Here is an 18,664-nt window from a genome sequence, read left to right on the forward strand (position 1 = left end):
ATGATGAACTAAATGAAATCTAACTTTTACCCAGTGATAAGAATACAATGTATACTCTTATCTCATTATGTACAATGTATTCTTTACCAATTATAAAACTACATAGTGTTTTCTTTTTATCGTCTTGACCGATAAGCCTATCCCTTTAGACATTAAATTTTACAAAGAAGGAATATGAAGTCTGAACTCTTGTAAAGAACAGGGCAGTGGTGGAAAAAAATCAAGTTGGCCAACAATTTTGTGGCTCCCAGTAGTTCACTATATTCCCGGCTTTGATGGATGGTAGAACTAATGTGGACGTTTTAATGTTCTATCTACCATGAAAAAGAAAACAAAAACTTGATAAAGCAAAGTCGGTTTGTATAATTTCATAGTTGAATACGATAGATAACAAGATCATATGTAATTATAAAAAGCTAAGCATAGGCCATAGGCTAGAGAACCTAGCATGTATAGTACTTTCGGGGACAAGCCATAGTGGAAGGTGATCCATCTCACGCATGAAAACTCCTGTTCCGCTTGATTTGAAAGTCTGATATTCATTTCTACTCTCATGTTTCTTTCTTGTTTAATATCAACAACCCCTTTTTCTATTCCATCATTCTCTTTAATCGGTGCTTTCCCCTAAATATCTTAATGAAAATGATAGATTAATAATGAAAAATAAGTATGATTTTGAATGTAGTTAAATACTATGAGAAAAAATGATAGAATAATGAAGCCAGTTTCGTAAAATAACATATGAATCACCATAAAAACCTAACCAAACAAAATTTTATATATTTAACCAAATGGTATATATAGAAATTTCTGCATAAGATTATCCGAGCTCAAACTGAATTGAACCGGATTTAATTTGTGCGACCAATTTAGCCAAACGACTCGATATTCGTTAAATTTTGATGTTTAACTAAATTTCTTAAAAGCTTTAAATTATTCAATATCTATAATACTAATTAATATATATATATATAATTAATTTTAATTTCATGTATTTTTTTATACAAAACTAGCAAACTCAACCAAACAGAAATAAATTCTGGCTCTATTTGGGGTATATTTTTCAAAATGGAAAATCTGAAACCTGAAAACCTGAACCGAATGCCCATGTCATGCCTACTCAATTTTTGGTAGAATCTTCTCTCCTTTTTCCCCCTCTAGTGCCACTCTCTCTTGGCACCAATACGCCTCTTAACCCTAACAACTTTCTTATGACGATGATCCGAAGGATCTTTGCCCACATTGATCGTGAAAAATATGAGCTAAATAGATACGAAACAAACTGAGCGTGTAAATGCATGGGCCATGTGCCCATGTATACAAGACAAAGCAGACATGCAAAGTTGGAAACATATGGAAGTATGAATCACCTGGATTACATTATATACTCAGACATCATAAAACATCATCATTTCTCTTTTGAAGTAAAATTTCCCCACATTTAAAGTTTCATTTAAGACAATGCTAATGAATGCAATCTACTTCTTTATAAATACCGAATATTTCATGCTTCTTGTTTCTATCTTCTGTTCTCCTATCTAACATATATATATATATTTTGTTTTTTTGTTATTATTTCTATTTTTTTTTGCATATTCTCTTACAATCTCAATTTTGTCCCGGCCCGGACACATGGGAATGTCGAATAAGTCAGTTTCTACATTTACATTTTTCCTTGCTTTGGTTGTTGTGCATGGAATTCAGAATACAGAAGAGAGACATTTGCAAACTACTTCGTTAGAGATTGAACGAATCTATAAGAAGAAACCTGAGGCTAGGAATCCCACCATTGTGGTCACATATACACGACGTAGTGTCCTTGGAAAGGCGGTCATCTTCCACCCCACTGACTTTAGGCCTACAAGTCCCGGTAACAGCCCTGGCGTAGGACACTCTCACGGGCGACACTGATTTGATCTGTTGATCATACCATACATCAAAGTCTATATCATAATATATACTTATTAATGAACTATCGTTAGACTTTTCTTCTAATTTTATAATAAATATATATATGTATCATGTATGTATGTCTTTGGGATGTTTTGAAATCAGTTTGGCATTTCAATCTTTTTGACAGTACTATGATATAGTATGATCACTATGTATTAGTCGTGGGTTTGTTCCCCTGTGACGTATTGTAAGATTCTATAATGAATAATAAAATCGTTTTCAATAAATACATATATAAATGGATTGCGCTTAGTAAAGTTGTTAGTTGTAAGGCTAGAAATGAAAAGAGAAAACATAAAAGAAATGGTAAAGTATAAGAAAAAAAGAGGGGCCTAAAAGAGTAACCAAGAGTGTCTTTAAATCGCCGCTCATCCTCTTGGGTGGTGCGGTGAAGCCGGATTTGGAGCTCTCTGAGTAGTTTTGTCTCTGCTTTAGGGGCACCATGGGTAAAGAGTGGCTTGGTTTTCGATGTGGTTTGTGGTTGGGTTCTGCTTTTTCTTCTTTTTATGGTTCTCGATCCTTTTGACTGCCTGTGATGATCTTCGTTGTGGCTGGATTAGTTCGCTTAGTTTGTTTCATGTTAGGGTTTTTTGTTTAGTTTAAGCAAAATCTTGGCCTTCGATTGGGGAATCTGTTGGTTTGTTTGGAGTTTTGATTGTGGTGTCTGTGGATGCGGTTGGAGCGGTAATTCTGTTGGGTTTTGTGGTTGCAGAGAAGATGTTAGTAATTTCCGGATCTGGTAGATCCACGGTGCGACTCGAAGACTAATGGTTCTTCTCTGCTTGATCCTTCCCTTGTGTGGTTACCGTTCATGTTCATCTCATCGTCTTGAAGCCGTCAATTTTGTTTCACTACAAGAATATTGAGCTTTGATAGCATCTGAATAACGCTATCTATCAATATCATAGCGTTTTAACAAATGATATATTTGCGCCCGTCATTATAGGTCAGACACTTTAGATGACGTTTTTTTATTCTGCTATCGTATTGTAGTTATACTATAGCATTTATTCGTCTGCAATTAAATATTCTATAATAGTTTATTTATTTTGTTATTACTTTTTATAAATGTAATTTTTTCATTTGTAATATGCAATTTTTTATTTTTATTCCAGTACCTAATTTTAAATTCCAAAACCCCAAATTTAATTTATAAGGAAAAAATAATAAATATTATTAATTCTAAAAATTTACAAGTACAATAATTTTTGTATAGATGTCGAACTTAACTTATAGCAATTGACTCTAATGACGTGAAGGAAATTGAAAACTATGGAAATGAGAAAAATCATAAACATTTTTAGCTCCTTCTAGTTTGTTGTTGAGCTCGAGCAGCTTCTGAAGATTGTTTGAGTTTATGTTGTCATATCTCGAGTCTGCTTCAACTCAGTTTGTCTTGTTCTCGCTTGATTCACTTCCTCATGAACCTCCTTACACAACATTCCTAACTCCGAAAGATAACTACTAAAAGACTCGATCTGTAAATGTGACATCTACATAATGAAATAACACTCAATGAAAACAGAATCAATAAAATCAAATAGATCTAGAGATTTTACCTTGCAAGCAACAACAATTCTCAGCCTCCCTTTGAACAAGGAAATTGTTAGTGAGGAATAAAAGCAAACACTTGGTGGGTGCATTTGGACTAATATGAAGAAACTGAAACTCACAATTGTTTTTCTTTAATCCAAGCAAATTTTCTTTACTAACTTGATATTCTTCACTGGTCAACAAGATGAAATCAGAGACAAAACCCTTAGCTGTTAATTGTTCTTCGACGAAACCCTTGTTTTGTTCTTCCTCTCGTCTTGTTATTCTCTCAAACGAGACCAGCTGAGAAACCCTTCTTGCACAGATCTTATAATAAACCTACAAAATCAGCTAACCCAGAAACAGAACTCACCTTAATACTTGAAAATTCAGTCACAAAATCAAACCAATCGAGAAAAAAAATTGGAGAAGAAATTCGCGAAGAAGGACGGAGTACTTGTTTGGAGAAGTGACCTGGTAAGATTGGTTGAATCGTGTATTTGAGAAGGAGATAGATCTACGGAATGATTGAAGTAGTGCGGATCTAGAACGCATAATTTAGGGTTTTGTTGGATCTCGAGGCCATGGAGAGGAGATTTTTTGAAGAGGAGGAGGATCTGAGGAATTGGAGACGAAGGAGATTCAGATGGTGAGATCGTTGGAGTGTGTGAATCCGAGTAAACGACGCCGGATCTGAGATTTGCAGGAGTGTTTGCATCATGACTATGGCAACAAAATTCGAAGATCTGAAGCAAGATTGTTGTGCCGGGGAAGAGAACAAGAATTAATGGGAAGATAGAGAGAGAGCTGGACTTGAGAGGGTTTGTGTTGTGGTGTTTCTCATAGACTGTGTGTTGAAGGAAGAACATGAGATTGTGTATTTGTGTGTGTCGTTTTAGTTTTTAGGTTAAAATATTTTTCTGAACTTTTTTTTTTTCTTTAACTTGGGCGGACATTTTAAAGTTTTAGATACAATTTCACTAAAACTTAGGCGGGCTATAAATTTTTATTATTTATAGCGTTTATCACTTTAGAAACGCTATGAAAAATCTAGACATAAGTCAATCATAGCATAAACACATAAACCGCTATACTAAAGTGCTATTAAAACTCAATATTCTTGTAGTGTTTGGCTGTGATTACGTTACCCACCCAGCCTTTGCCTTTCCTCTCACCCTTGGTCTACTCTCCCAGCCTTTGTTTTCCCAAATGGTTCGTTCCCTTTCTAAGCATGGGCTTAGTGTTGATGGAAGTTATGCTAGTCTTCTAAGTTTGCAGTTGGTTTCTTCTCATGTTTGTTGCTCGTTGTGGATGATAGCTGTCTCGAAAATTATTTGTTCTCTTTTGAGTTCAGTTTATTTGAGAGGTTAGGCTTCTCTCCTTGTCTCTGCTTTGCAGATCTGGTTAGATCTGATCACTTTTTGAAGTCTTCTACCTAGACGTGAAAGGATGCTGCAGTCATCGACGTCGCATCCGGAAGTGAGTTCGTATCTTCACTTGCCGAGTTATGAAGATTTAGGTTCTGGTTTTGAGAGATCAGCTCTCATAGTGATAGGAGGAGGTTGTTGTTATCTTTGGGATGGCCATGGCACTACAAGAAAACATGAAATTGCCGACTGCAAGTTGCGACTAAAAACACAGTCGCTAAATTTGGCAACTGAATTGCGATTGTTTTGTTACTGAATGGATACTAAAATAAAACAGTCGCCTAGTAGACGCTAATTCGAGACTGATGCATAATGTCGCAGTGTAGTCGCCAATTTACGACTAATTTGGAGACCAGTTTGACAGTCGCTAAAAATTGCAACTAAAAAGCTACTATTTAGCGACTGCTTTAATTAATTTGGGCCTTAACAAAATTTGGGCCGTAACAAAACACGAAAACCCATTTCTTATTAGTTAATAGGCGCACCATATAAAATGAAAAAACCCTAGTTCTAAGCTTTTCTCATTCTACTATCTCCTCCTTCTATGTTCTAATCTCTTTTTTTTTTCTTCTCCTACTATTTTCTCATTCTAATCTCTTTTTTTCTTTCTCCTCCTTCTATGTTCCATAGTCATAAAAAATCCATTCCCTCCGACTACAAATCTGTGGTTAAGATTCGAAGTTTCTTGATGGTTTATCGCTGGATTCTCTGTTAGTAGTTTCCTCATCACCAAACTTATCACCAAACTCACGGTTGGTAAGTCCTCAGATCTACTCGATTTTCATTTTTTGTTTGTTGTTGAATTCCTATTTTTCAGTTTTAGATGAAGGATTGCATGTTGTTTGTTTTGATTATTGTTGGTGATCTCGACAGGGCATACTTCTTCACAGGGACATCTTACTATCGGATGCCATCATCAATGCTACCATCGCAGATCCGGGGCTTTGGAAGAGAGCAGCGGCGTGGAGTCCATGAACCCTAATTATTGATGGACTTGTTTTTTTTGTTATCTAATTTGGGCTTGTGTATTGTATAGGGCCCATGATTTATTGGGTTGTAATTGTAATTTTCGAAGGTCCATTATCATAAATTTGTTCTAATTCGGTTCGAATAAACCGAATTAGAAAAAAATTCGGTTTATTTCGGAATTGATTTTAAATCTAATAACCGACCCGAATAACCTGATTATCGAATAACCCGAACCGAATTTTTATTCCGTTCAATTCGGCAGAATTTATAGAAAACTGAAATTTTGAAAAACCGAATAACCCGAACCGAATAACCCGAAATAACCGAATGCCCAGGACTACAAAACAGTAACCAAAACAGTCGCAAATGAGTAACCAGATCAGTCGCTAAAGCGTTGCAAATTCAGTCGCAACTTTGGCGAGGGAAGAACGACCACAATTATCAGTCGCCAATTAGTAGCTCCGTCTCGACTGTTTGGCGACTGATTATTTTAGCGACGCACTGTTTAGCGACTACATATTTCAGTCGCCAATCAGTCGTAACTAAGTAGTTTGCGACTGTTTAGTGACTGTTTTTGTAGTCGGAAAATCTATGTTTTCTTGTAGTGTGGGCACCCTTGATAAATCTCTTTTGCATGTGCTACAGAGAAGAGGTTTTTTTGCATCTTGAGACTAGTGTGTTGTAAGGTTTAAGTCTAGTTGTCTATGCTTTTAGTTTACGGGTTCGTCCTCTTTCGTTTTAGGTTTGAGTTTTTTGGCTTTGTTTTAAGTTTACTTCTCTTGCATAAGGTTTAGACTCCGGGGAATTCTCTTTTTCTGCTGGCTTTGACTCCGGGGACATTTATGTCATCCGCCAGCTTAAGGTCTCCCTCTTTTGAGCTTTGTATTTCACTATGGTACCAAAACTAGTTCATTAATAAAATTCCAGATGACAAAAAAAAAAGAGTAACCAAGAGTGTATAGTTAGTATCTTGTGGACGCGACAGAAGCGTTTGAAAGAGGGAGTTTAAATCACTATAAATGTATAGTTGATGATTTAAAAATGGTTCCGGATACTTGCGGAAATTTTCACTAAAACCTCAAATGTCAAAAACAAGATTATCCAGTTTTTCGTTTACAATCAGTTGATCTCATTTCTATTCATGGATAGTTAACTATCATTGAATACTCATGATATACATAAAAATAATATATATAGAAACTATCACAAAATCATAAAATAGAAAAACAAAGCGAAATACAAACTGATAAAGTGATACTTAAGAATGGTTAATAGGTTTAAAATTTTTTTTTGTAACCAATATACTTTAGAGCTAGAGATGACAAAAAATTATAGTAGTCTATTTTCCATAGTCCATATTCAAATTCATGACATTTGGAGATATTTTTGGTTATTAACATCGCACATAATAATTAATTTCATTATATTTTTGATTTTTTTGAATTAATTAATATGCTAATTAAGCTACATATATCGCACAGAATAATTGTTTTCCATTTACTTTTTTTTTTCCTTTACTACTATTTTTTTTTGTCATCTGATAGATTCGAAAACTTTGAGAAGCGTACAATGTAAAGAAAAATTAAAACCAAGAGATACATTCATAAGACACATCGACCCCCACTTGATACTGAGATCAAAAGACCCTCCAAGTGTTAATGCCTAAAACCTTCCTCCCCTCGGCACACCTATAGTGCTAAATTACTACTCCTCCCATTTCAAAATATAGGATGTTTTAACTAAAACACGCACATTAAAATTTTTTTACATTTAACAAGTTTAACCAATCAGAAACAATACTGCATAATATAAAATAATAAACTAATCTAAAAATTACATAGAAACTTGAAAACATCATATATTATGAAACAAAAAAATTCTCCAAAACATCTTATATTTTGAAACGGACGGAGTACTATTCTCTCCTTTCCTACTATTTATTAAGAGCTAAACTACTACTAAATCCAAATACATTTCTTTAATTTTGATTATTTCTTCATATACATACTAACAATACCCCTTTTGATATTACATTTACCAAATGTTAGTTTTGCAACAATCTTTATATTGATGTTTTGTTTCACAGTGTTCATAAATTTTGGTGTTATTTAGAAAGCAATCTAAAAACTGTAAAGTAAAGCTAAAAAAGAGTACTAAGAAAAATAATAAAGCATACTATATACCAAAAAAATAATAATAATAAAAATAAGAAAAAGGGGAAAGTGCATCATGCGAGCGAATCTAAAAAAACACAAACACATAGATAGCAAAAACAAAAGCAACCAACGGTTAAGATCTATCTCTATCCGTACAATCCAACGGTTTTCACAAAACTAGGTCAGAAACAGAAACCGTAAAAAACCTAGTACACACTACACACAATACAAAACCCATAAACCCGACCCGTATTTGTGTATTTTCTTTTTCTTTTTTTGCCAATTCCCCACTTTAACCGGATAATAAAAAAAAAACCCCTAATTTGGACCCTAAACTTTGCCATTAATAGAACTCTGAAACACAACTTCCAAACTTTCTGTTTCGTCCGAATCTAACCCTAATCTAAATATCACATCACATCACACCTTACCCATAGCGCCGCAAATTCATCATGGCAGACGTCAAGATTGAATCTGAATCCTCGGATTCTCAGCCTTTGGTCGACACCAATCAACCTGCTCCTCCACAGCCACCACAGCCGCAGCCACCGGTTGAAGAAGAGGAGAACCAACCAAAAGCATCTCTGACGCCGACGCCACCGCCACCGCCGCCACAGTATATGGCTATGAGATATCCACCAGCGGTTGTACTGCCTCACCATATGATGTACGCGCCGCCGCCTCCACCGCCGCCGTACTCACCTTATCATCAATATCCGAATCAGCACCACCCCCATCTCTCTCGTGGTGGTAATAACAATAAGCATCAGAACGCTTCTAACGGTGAGAACAAAACCGTTTGGGTTGGTGATTTGTATCATTGGATGGATGAGTCTTATCTTAATTCTTCTTTTGGATCCGCCGGCGAGGTTTGCTTCTCTCTCTCTCTCTCTCTCTCTATCTATCTATCTCTATCATTATCTCATTATCTCTCTAACATTATTACACAAACATTTATGTATCTCTTGATTAGCGTCTTAGATTGTGCATTAACAGTTTCTTGATTCTGTTCTCGTTGACTTTTAATGCTTTTTGACCTTACCCTTTTCAGCATCTATCATATAAAGTTCGCTTTTTTTTTTTTTATCTATTTGACCTACGTAACTCGCTGACTCTGTTTTTCTCTCTGTTTCCTTTGTACTCTTCTCTGTGGGTAATACAAATACAGATTGTTTCGGTTAAGGTGATCCGTAACAAGCACAATGGTCATTCAGAAGGCTATGGATTCGTGGAGTTTGAATCCCATGATGTAGCTGATAAGGTTTTGCAGAAGTTTAATGGAGCGACTATGCCAACTACTGAGCAGCCTTTCCGTTTGAACTGGGCTAGTTTTAGCACCGGTGAGAAGCGGTTGGAGAACAATGGACCTGATCTCTCTATCTTCGTGGGGGATTTGGCTCCGGATGTGTCTGATACTTTGCTGCACGAGACGTTCTCTGAGAAGTACCCGTCGGTTAAAGCTGCTAAAGTTGTCTTTGATGCTAATACTAGAAGATCGAAAGGCTACGGCTTTGTGAGGTTTGGTGATGATAATGAAAGGACCAAAGCCATGACTGAGATGAATGGTGTTAAGTGTTCTAGTAGAGCTATGCGTATCGGTCCTGCTACCCCGAGGAAGACTACTGGTTATCAACAACAAGGTAATGTCTTTTCGATACCCTATCGTTCGTTGTGTCTAGTCTATATAGATAGTTGTGTTAAGTCTGAGTCTTTGTGATTGATTTGCCCATTGTTAAAGCTTGTGTTACCGAGTTGTATTGCAACAATATGTTGTGTACTTAAAACTATTTGTTGGCTATGGTAGGTGGATACATGCCGAATGGTGCCATGGCGCGTCCTGAAGGGGAGACATTGAACACAACAGTAATTGTTTATTCTTTTGTAGTATCTTCTTGTTTTCAAACTTACCATGTGATTGTGACAAGAGAAGGTTAATCTCTTTTATGTCTTTCCCGTTTAATCCATGTTTTATAACATAGATATTTGTTGGAGGACTTGACTCTAGTGTCACTGACGAAGACCTAAGGCAACCTTTCTCTGATTATGGGGAAATAGTCTCTGTCAAGATTCCTGTTGGTAAAGGATGTGGGTTTGTTCAGTTTGTTAACAGGTGACAACATTAAATGCCGATGTTTATATAGTAACCATGAATTAAGTAATTTTCTTATAGTTGTTTTGCCACCGTAACATTTGGTTGCAGACCAAATGCAGAGGAGGCTTTGGAGAAACTAAATGGGACTGTAATTGGAAAGCAAACAGTTCGGCTTTCGTGGGGACGTAGTCCAGCCAATAAGCAGGTAAATCACACTATATAATAGTGTCTAATCATGGTACAAGTGCAAATCTCAGTTCAGGCCATAGAACAAAACCCAAAACTGTTCTCTATTATAGTAATTAAAGAAAGTTTGATTTTGTGTTAGAACCCCTATGTGAACTAGTCTGAGATAAACCGAGCTGATTGAATCATGAGCTTCATTGATAATACTTCTTAGGACGTTTGATTCTTTTTTTTATTTACTTCTGTTTTACCTATTGTTTTTTCATAAAATGTTATAACTTCATGGATGCTAATTAATATTATATCGATTTAGCATGATTTAACTTTTTGATATGTATTATTGTTTTTGAAGAATTTCTGTTTATTTGGCTTGGTTGCACTAAGTTTTATATCAGTTCAATTTGGTTTGTAAGACTATTAGTATGGTTAAGTGTGGAAATAAGTTTGTTTCTGTTTGGTTTTTTTTACGCCCACCCTTCCTTGAGTACTTTCCTTGTGTGATCTATATTATGCTCTGACCTGAGATTTGAATGCCTCTGATTGTAACAAGTTTTGTGTTGTGTTGCAGCCTAGAGATAAGTATGGAAACCAATGGGTTGTACCATACTACGGAGGACAGTATTTCAATGGGTATGGATACATGGCACCGCAACCTCTTGACCCGAGAATGTATCCCGCTACACCTTACGGAGGGTATCCAATGTACGGTGGCCATCAGCAACAAGTTAGCTGAGGAAACTAAAAGCTTAATCTCTGATCATCTATCTGTAGGCAAACAAAAACTCACTCAAGTTAGGTGATGTTAGGAGGTACAAGGAGGCAAAAATGGTTGCCTTCTTGTCTCTCTTTGAGTTTAGGGCTTTATCTTTCTAGTGAAAAATGAATTTTGGTGGAAACCATAGCAGTAATTTAGGAGACTTGGATTTGATTGATTAATTTGATTTGTTTCTTCGGATGTTTTTCACTATGGAACTTATTGATCAAAGAAGAAGTGAGTTGAACCGATTGATTATTATTTTTCTTTTGCTAAACATGTCATTAGTTTAACGTTGTGGAACTAATCTAAACTCTTAGGTTTGTTTCGTTATTGTGTTTGGAGATAATGATCGCCCATATGGCCTATAACACTAATAATGATCGTCAAGTGAGCTACTGAGCTTACTACATATACTTTACGACTTTTAACTACGTCTTAAATCCTCTTTGGGCCGTCTCAAGGTAGCAATTCTCCAACAACTTGGTCCACGTACAGTCCTTTAATAGCTAAAACTTTCTATGGAATAGTGGATCAATATTTGGACTCTCTTTAGTATCACTGAAGAATCTTAATACAACGTCGACTAGCTATCCTTTGTGAACATGATGATATTTATAATGTTTTATACTTTTGTTTGTTGAATATCAATGAAGGATTCTGTTGAAAGTACTGGAATAAGTACTTGTTTTAAAATCACAACTCAAATACGCGCTAAACTAACTTTTTGAAAAATAAATTACCAGCCAACAAAGTTTGAAGTTGATAAGTATACAAAATTTAGTGACCTGAATTTATAAATTCTATTACCAAAAAACCAAGATTAACTTTATAATGTTTGACTAATACTGGGGTTTATGGATATAAAATACTTGGACTTTTAGAAGAAAAAAAAAATCATTGAATCCAAAATACAAGAAAGGTGAGCTTCTCTAAATATTTGAATCATTGAATCATTGAATCATTAAATCTCCCAATATTTTTCTACGATATCTCTCTCCTCTTATCTCTTTTTCGTTTGTTTAACAAGTTGTGAAATTTGATGGCATTTGCAACTTGAGGCATCTATAAAGTAAGACTTGGATCTGATGAAGCCACTTTGCGATATTCCTTTCAGTATGGTTTTATTAGTATTGAGTTTGAGGTATGCCTATCTGTTAGTGATAACAATGTTTCATTTTAAGCAAATTTAACTTGTTTCTTGGTTTACATTTTGATTTCAGGTGGAACGATATATAAATGAGGATTATGCAACAAATATTATTATTTTTATATACAACTATGAGCCTTACGGTTCAAGATTTTGTTTCTAAGTTAATGTAGAATTTCTTCTAATTTCTCTTAGATAATTTTCTGAATTTTAACCCTCTAGAAAGTATTAATCCTTTTTTTCGATGGCAGTTAGCGAAAGCCAACAGTTAGTTTATTTACCAAAGTTCAACTGCCTCTGTTACAATTAAACATGGTGAGTTGTATGTTTTAGAAGACATGTTACTAGTGTCCTACTATGCTACGGAATTCACTATTTTAGTTTGTAAAGACTAGTTAAAATTTTCTTAAATGAGCTAATTTTTGGCCTTTCTTCATTGCCATTAAGAATCGGGTATATTTATTTCTTGGATTTCTTCACTATTATTTCTTTGTTCAAGAGGAGAGAGGGGAGAGACAGTTGAAATAACGTATGATACTTATATAGAAATTAAAATTTTATCATTGATATATAGAAATTTTGGAAATAATGTGCATTTTAAAAAAATGTTAAAAAATTAATAATTGCTTAAAATATCATATTAGCCGGCGCAGCTGTAGTTCAGTGGTAATGAAGAATTGGAGAAAGGGTGGAAAAAACTAACCCAGGTTCGATCCACCTTATTACCATTGGCATTAGTCGCGGCCTGACTACCCCTGACATTAGTCGGAAAGCATTTCAAACTCAGGACAGACAATGTGATAGTCCTTCGTGGAAAAATCCACCATGAAGCACTTCGGTGCGTCTCTCTCTTATCCACAAAAAGTATGAGATTTGTTATCACTAACATTTTAACTGTACTAGTTCTCCTAGAGGCAATGAAACTCGTTAGAGTCACAGCGAGAACGATTTAGGTTTTCCTTGGTCTCTGTGTGTTTGCTTTGTTTAGCGATGAAAGAGAGAAAGTAATAACATTAGCTTTAACTTCAAATGATGACATGCTTTGCAGAAGTTATTTTTCCTTTTCTATTGAAATGTTATCTATTTATAAACTTTATAATAGTTGACCAAAAGGTTCCAAATATTAATCAATGGGTCAGTACCCCCATATCTCTTGTTTATACTCTTTTTTAGTGTGTACGTACTTTTGAGGTGGTGTTCGTTCTCGTAGTAGCCAGTAGAGGCTTGGTAAGAACATAATACTTTGTGAGCATGATAGTGAATACACCATATCTCTCGTACTCCCTTCTCTTGTTCATACTCCATGTTTCGTGTCCGTGCTCCGTTTAGTATAATACGTATAATACGTGCTCCGTGTCTCTTAATAATATGCCATACAATTAAATTTGATATTAGGGGTTAACATGTAATACTTGTGCATATGAGTGTACGTATGAACCTCTCTGATTGTGGTAATATGAAGAAATTATGAAGTATATAAGAGACATGGTGTAAAAAGATGAGAAAGGGAGTACGTACGCTAAACGGAGTACAAATAAGAGATAGTGAGTACGAACACGATACACGAGTTAAACCAATTTAAGAAAAAATTTAATAAAATTCTAAGAAAGGGAACGTAATTATTTGGTGTGGCCCATGAAGGCTAATGCAAGGCTTGATTCTGAAGTAAATTATCTGCCACTCATGAAAGCAAACTTTAAGAAACTTGTGACACATATTCAAGACTTTCACAATTGGAACTTTATAAAGTTGTGAACTTGCAACTTTTAACTTTGAAAACATTAATATAATAATTAACAAAGAAAAAAAATTTAATGTTTCCAACTATTTACTCTCATAACAGCAATAATGCATTATTGCATATCTTCTAATTAATCCTTCATAAACTGTATGCATCTATTAACTAATTGTTGACCCACTTCAAGCAAAGATCCGCTTTTACAGGTTTATGATCGGAACCATATATTTGGTCTATGGAATCATAAGAGTGAAGAGTTGCTTGGATATTGTCAGTATCTTGGATCTTAAATAAGATCCTATCTGTCCAAGCTGGAACCCTGACCTTATGGCTTGTATCATAGTCGTTGCTTCCTACATTGTATTTGTAAGTTGGTTTAAACCCTAAAGTTCCTTCAGAGTAACCCTTGAATATTTCACCTCTCTCAGCTTCTTGCAAGAGTTGATCTTTACTCACAAGAACCTGCACAAAGTAATAAAATTCAATATAGGATTAAAATTGGTTAGCAAATCAAACCGAATAACTAATTTTTTTGAAATAGAATGACATAAAATTTTATTTTCAAAATCAAATGATAATAGTATTTTTTACTAAATCAAAATTGATATTTATGCAACCTAAAGAAAAAATATTATCTTTAATTAATTCTATGTATAATAATACTTGAAGAGTATATATTTTTTTTTATCTTAATTTAGCCCAATGGCAATCTCTATCCGTAATTTAAGTATTAAGATAATATTTGCATGTCATGGAATTGGAGGCTTACAGATTGAAGATGGTTATGGATAAGAGATCGAACAGGACGGTTAGAGGCATCTTGGATCCTGTAATTGAGATCTCCAAGCCAAACAGTAAGGTCACGTGTCCTTTTGTCTCTTGATAATAGTGAATTTGCTATGTGTCTCAACTCTGTATTTCTTTGATCCACTTTCTTTGCATGAGCTGCATTATTACAATAGTAATTATTAATGATATTTGTTTTTTAATTGTAATTTAACTGTAAATTAGCTTAAAAGAGAGAGAATAAAAAAAAAATGAAGTAGGTACCAGAGAGATGGCAAGAGATGAAAACCATTTTGATGTCATCATAATTAATACGAATAGCCACGGCTCCTTTTTTTCTTCCAATTAAACCTCCACATCCACCTACTGAATGTCTCTCCGCCTTTAATTCTGCAATTAGTCGTACACGATTATGTTATTTCACCTTATAAAAAATTATAAAGTTTGGCATGAAACACAGAATTTCACCTAAGTTTAAATTAGTTGTATATATATATATATATATATATATATATAAAGAATATAAAAGAAATGTCAACAATTAACAACTTGTTTTGTAAGGATTTAAAACTTAATTTTCTGTTCTTTATGTGTCAAAAATGCCAAAAAATACAAATGTAGGGAGTAAGATATATATATATATATATATATATTGAGTGAAAAGAATATGTTTATATATTCTTCCATTGCGGTTAGAAAAAAAGTACTCCATTTTTTTTATCAACATCAATTTGATATTCTAGAGATATTTTGGTAAAATAAGCTAAAATGTTGGATAGAAATGTTTAGAATGAAATTATTTATATAATTTGTTAAATTATACATCTAGTGAAGATAAATAAATTAATATATACGTACCTTTTACTAATGCGTGTGAATTCTTTGGCCCAAACAAATATAGATGGATCGATTGCAATTTTGCCTTCCCTAGAAGCCTGCATTTTATTTCGATATGGAACGTTCCAATGTTACGATTGCAGAGGAATAGAAGAAAGAACACTTTTGTTAAATGAATAAATTGAATGAATGTGTAGAGTACTAGCTTACACGTGAGTTGGAGATGTAGCCGTCTCCAAAAATTGAGCAACATTTTCTTTGGGAGCCTCTTGTAAGCCAACGACAAGCAAATCGAACTTCCTGTCTTTGCCAAGAAGCTCAACCAAATCCTCATATGAAACCTTCACATGAAAGAAGCAATTAAGGATAAATTCGTAATTGAATCTAATACTCTTTGTGTTCATCATAAAGTGACATTTAAACATAATTTACAACTAATTAATATGTGCTACGTATTCAACTAATTCGTGCGTACGTACGTACCTTTCCATTCATGTTCCATGTGATGATACGGATGCAAAGATCTGCTTTCCTAGAAAAACTGCAACTCTTGACAGCTTCAATTGTTTTAATACCATCGTGAGATGAGTTGTTGGCAAACGAACCAATCGGAGTTTGCTTGTTTTTTGAAAACCTATAAAGATATAACAACTCAAAAACATTAACTACTCTTCCACGTTTGAGTTAAATCTCTATCTTCAAGATCTATAATCGTATCTTTGTGAATAGTATTTTTTTTTATATAGAAAATAACGTAGGAGACAAGATTCGTATGATAACAACTATTACCTTTTTAGTCCAAACATCGAATTCGTATTCCCCATTGTCTGCATGCAGTGTTTTCCCGCTAAAAGCAAGATTCTAAAGGTTTTTATAGAGCAAGAGAGATAGAGAGAGAGGGGGAATGTGTTGAGAGGAAGAAGTGGGAAAATCTAAAGAGGAATGATATAATGAGATTTACAAGAGTCATCATCTTCAGTCATCATCTATATATTGATTGGGGTTGCTTAAGAGAAATTAGGCACATGCAATGTTACGTGGTTTTCTAGGAAGGTTAGGTGAATGGTGTTGACTACAAAGACGTGTACGTCTTCGAATGGACGGTCGAATTTGATAATGACTTTGGTGGTTTTTTTCTTCGTCAGGAAATCTCTAGAGGATAAAGAAAAAAAAAAGTACAGTAGAATCTTAGATTTTTATTAGAATTTCAATGTTGATATTATTATAGTAAACAAATGCGGATGATTCACCTATCCACATCATCACCACATGCGATGAAAATTATTTAATGGAAATTAATTGTGGATGTGCTTATGCAAAATTCTCTATATGTTAATAGAAATATTATGAACTATTTTTTTATTTTAGTTTTTAAAAATAAATATTTAATCAACTATTAAATTCAAAAATGTATTTAATTTTCATTTTCATAACCTATTTACTTATCAAAAGTAAATTAAATTTCACAAACAAGAAAAAAAAATTATTCATTTATTTACTACTTTTATCATTATTCTCATTGCATTTTTAAATTTAGGATTATTTTAAACCAAATCGATTAGTCTAAAATATATTTTTTTAATCTATTTAATGGTGTAGTGGTATAGATAATAATATAAAACATAAAATATGTGAAGATGATTTTTAGAAACACAAAAAGACATCAAAACTTTATACACCACCTTAAAATTCTTTTCCAAGTTCAGATATTTCACGGGTGAAATGTATTTTACAGAAAATAAACAAAAAATTACTTACATATTTTGTTATATATAAACAAAACTTAAATCTCAAATAATAATTTTACTCATAATATTTTATTTAAATCAATTATTCCGCACATAGTGCGGGTTGGTACCTAGTATAGAGTAAAACTTGTATAAATTAATATTATTAGGAGAAAAATATTTTAATATGTTAAAGAAATATCTATTAGATGATAATTTTTAATTTCTATGTAAAGAGAGTTTTTCTTGAAATACTCAATGTTAAAATTTGTGTCTTAAGATATTAAAATTGGTAAACATGGATTTTTATCATAGTATATATTTTCTTTATATTTATTTTAGTACTAGAATGGGTAAAATGATTAGTCCATTTTATGTAAAATAAAAAAGTGTTCTATTTTAGCAAAACGTGGATGAACACTTAATTATATTCCAACATTTTATATCCTTTGCATGTTGACTTAGTTTTATAATATATATGGACAGCTCGATATATGGATCAATTCAGTTAATAGTTTTTTGTTGATACTGTTTTTTTTTTTCCATTTTGTATGCTACTCAAGTGACCTGATACCACACTTCTCCAACTACCACATGGGAGATGAGATCGACCTAAACAGTACTCAAGTGGTCAGTGGTGACTATCAGGATTTAGCCGACAAACTAATCAACTTTCGTCCAGTTTGTTTGTTTAACTCATCCCAGAAATTACATATACATCCAAATATTATTATATGTAAAGAGTTACATGCGAAAAAATATTAAACCGAGCACGTACCTTAATTAACCCGGTTTAGCGATGAAATTTTGTTTCGGATTTGATTAGGAAATGGACGCAGAGGTAGGGGAAAAGATCACATACATAAATTAATGACTTTTTTTTTATTGTTGAAGCTCTCTTCCGATTAATTTTACCAGCTTTCTCTCTCGAAACTGTTTTACTAGAGATCTCTAGTCTCTAGAGTTCTTTCTAGTCATCAAGTGTCTTTTTTTCTTGGAACAAAGTCATCAAGTGTCTGTCTACGCGTTATCCTCTCTCTAGCATTCTCTCTTTTATATGCCACATCAAGAGAAGTTATAGAGATAGAAACGAGTGGTTCTAGTGAAGTTAGTGGGAATAAACTTCTCATACCTACCGGTTATTTAAATCGGTTCGGTATGATATAAATAACAGACGCTAACCTTTCCTAAACCATAGTTCAATAAGTTACTGTTACGATTTTATCCATTCCAGAAACAAAAAAAAAATGTTACTTTTATTCACATTCTATTAGATATTGCGTCGGTTTTGGTGAAGTTCTAAATTAAATATCTAAACTACTAACATGTTCTTATCCACTAGTCTTGGAGTTTCAA

The 18,664-nt window shown here is 33.8% G+C and overlaps 3 protein-coding genes and 1 long non-coding RNA gene across 8 annotated transcripts; 2 read left to right on the top strand and 2 right to left on the bottom strand.

Moving 5' to 3' along the window:
• Positions 1 to 1,540: 1,540 nt before the first annotated feature.
• Positions 1,541 to 2,110, top strand: LOC109130160 (precursor of CEP1-like). The gene has a single exon (XM_019239352.2). The coding sequence runs from the start codon at positions 1,633 to 1,635 to the stop codon at positions 1,909 to 1,911; it is 279 nt and encodes a 92-aa protein (XP_019094897.1). The 5' UTR covers positions 1,541 to 1,632; the 3' UTR covers positions 1,912 to 2,110.
• Positions 2,111 to 3,102: 992 nt separating this feature from the next.
• LOC147924601 (uncharacterized) lies at positions 3,103 to 4,386 on the bottom strand. 2 transcript variants are annotated; one of them, XR_015585638.1, is made up of 4 exons: positions 3,944 to 4,386; positions 3,663 to 3,837; positions 3,513 to 3,541; positions 3,103 to 3,414 (listed from the first exon to the last, which is right to left on the bottom strand). It is a non-coding gene; the product is annotated as an uncharacterized LOC147924601 (long non-coding RNA). The 2 variants fall into 2 exon arrangements; XR_015585639.1 differs by having other exon boundaries at positions 3,627 to 3,837; positions 3,944 to 4,365.
• A 3,896-nt stretch (positions 4,387 to 8,282) lies between these two features.
• Positions 8,283 to 11,321, top strand: LOC104758046 (polyadenylate-binding protein RBP47C'-like). Its single transcript, XM_010480850.3, has 6 exons — positions 8,283 to 8,907; positions 9,207 to 9,678; positions 9,843 to 9,901; positions 10,018 to 10,148; positions 10,239 to 10,335; positions 10,885 to 11,321. The coding sequence occupies exons 1-6, from the start codon at positions 8,491 to 8,493 to the stop codon at positions 11,047 to 11,049; spliced, it is 1,341 nt and encodes a 446-aa protein (XP_010479152.2). The 5' UTR covers positions 8,283 to 8,490; the 3' UTR covers positions 11,050 to 11,321.
• Positions 11,322 to 13,984: 2,663 nt separating this feature from the next.
• LOC104758047 (type IV inositol polyphosphate 5-phosphatase 11) lies at positions 13,985 to 18,445 on the bottom strand. Of its 4 annotated transcripts, none has more exons than XM_087493574.1 (8): positions 18,087 to 18,445; positions 16,371 to 16,428; positions 16,065 to 16,215; positions 15,792 to 15,922; positions 15,603 to 15,679; positions 15,009 to 15,134; positions 14,728 to 14,903; positions 13,985 to 14,420 (listed from the first exon to the last, which is right to left on the bottom strand). In XM_087493574.1, the coding sequence occupies exons 2-8, from the start codon at positions 16,412 to 16,414 to the stop codon at positions 14,124 to 14,126; spliced, it is 1,002 nt and encodes a 333-aa protein (XP_087349700.1). In that variant the 5' UTR covers positions 16,415 to 16,428; positions 18,087 to 18,445; the 3' UTR covers positions 13,985 to 14,123. The 4 variants fall into 4 exon arrangements, with proteins under 4 accessions (XP_087349700.1, XP_087349698.1, XP_087349701.1 ...); XM_087493572.1 differs by having other exon boundaries at positions 16,371 to 16,733; positions 18,087 to 18,399; XM_087493575.1 differs by having other exon boundaries at positions 16,371 to 16,442; positions 18,087 to 18,372.
• Positions 18,446 to 18,664: the final 219 nt, after the last annotated feature.

This window comes from Camelina sativa, chromosome 17 (genome assembly GCF_030686135.1).
Source record: "Camelina sativa cultivar CO46 ecotype springtype chromosome 17, ASM3068613v1".
In the NCBI taxonomy this organism is placed as follows: Eukaryota; Viridiplantae; Streptophyta; class Magnoliopsida; order Brassicales; family Brassicaceae; genus Camelina; species Camelina sativa.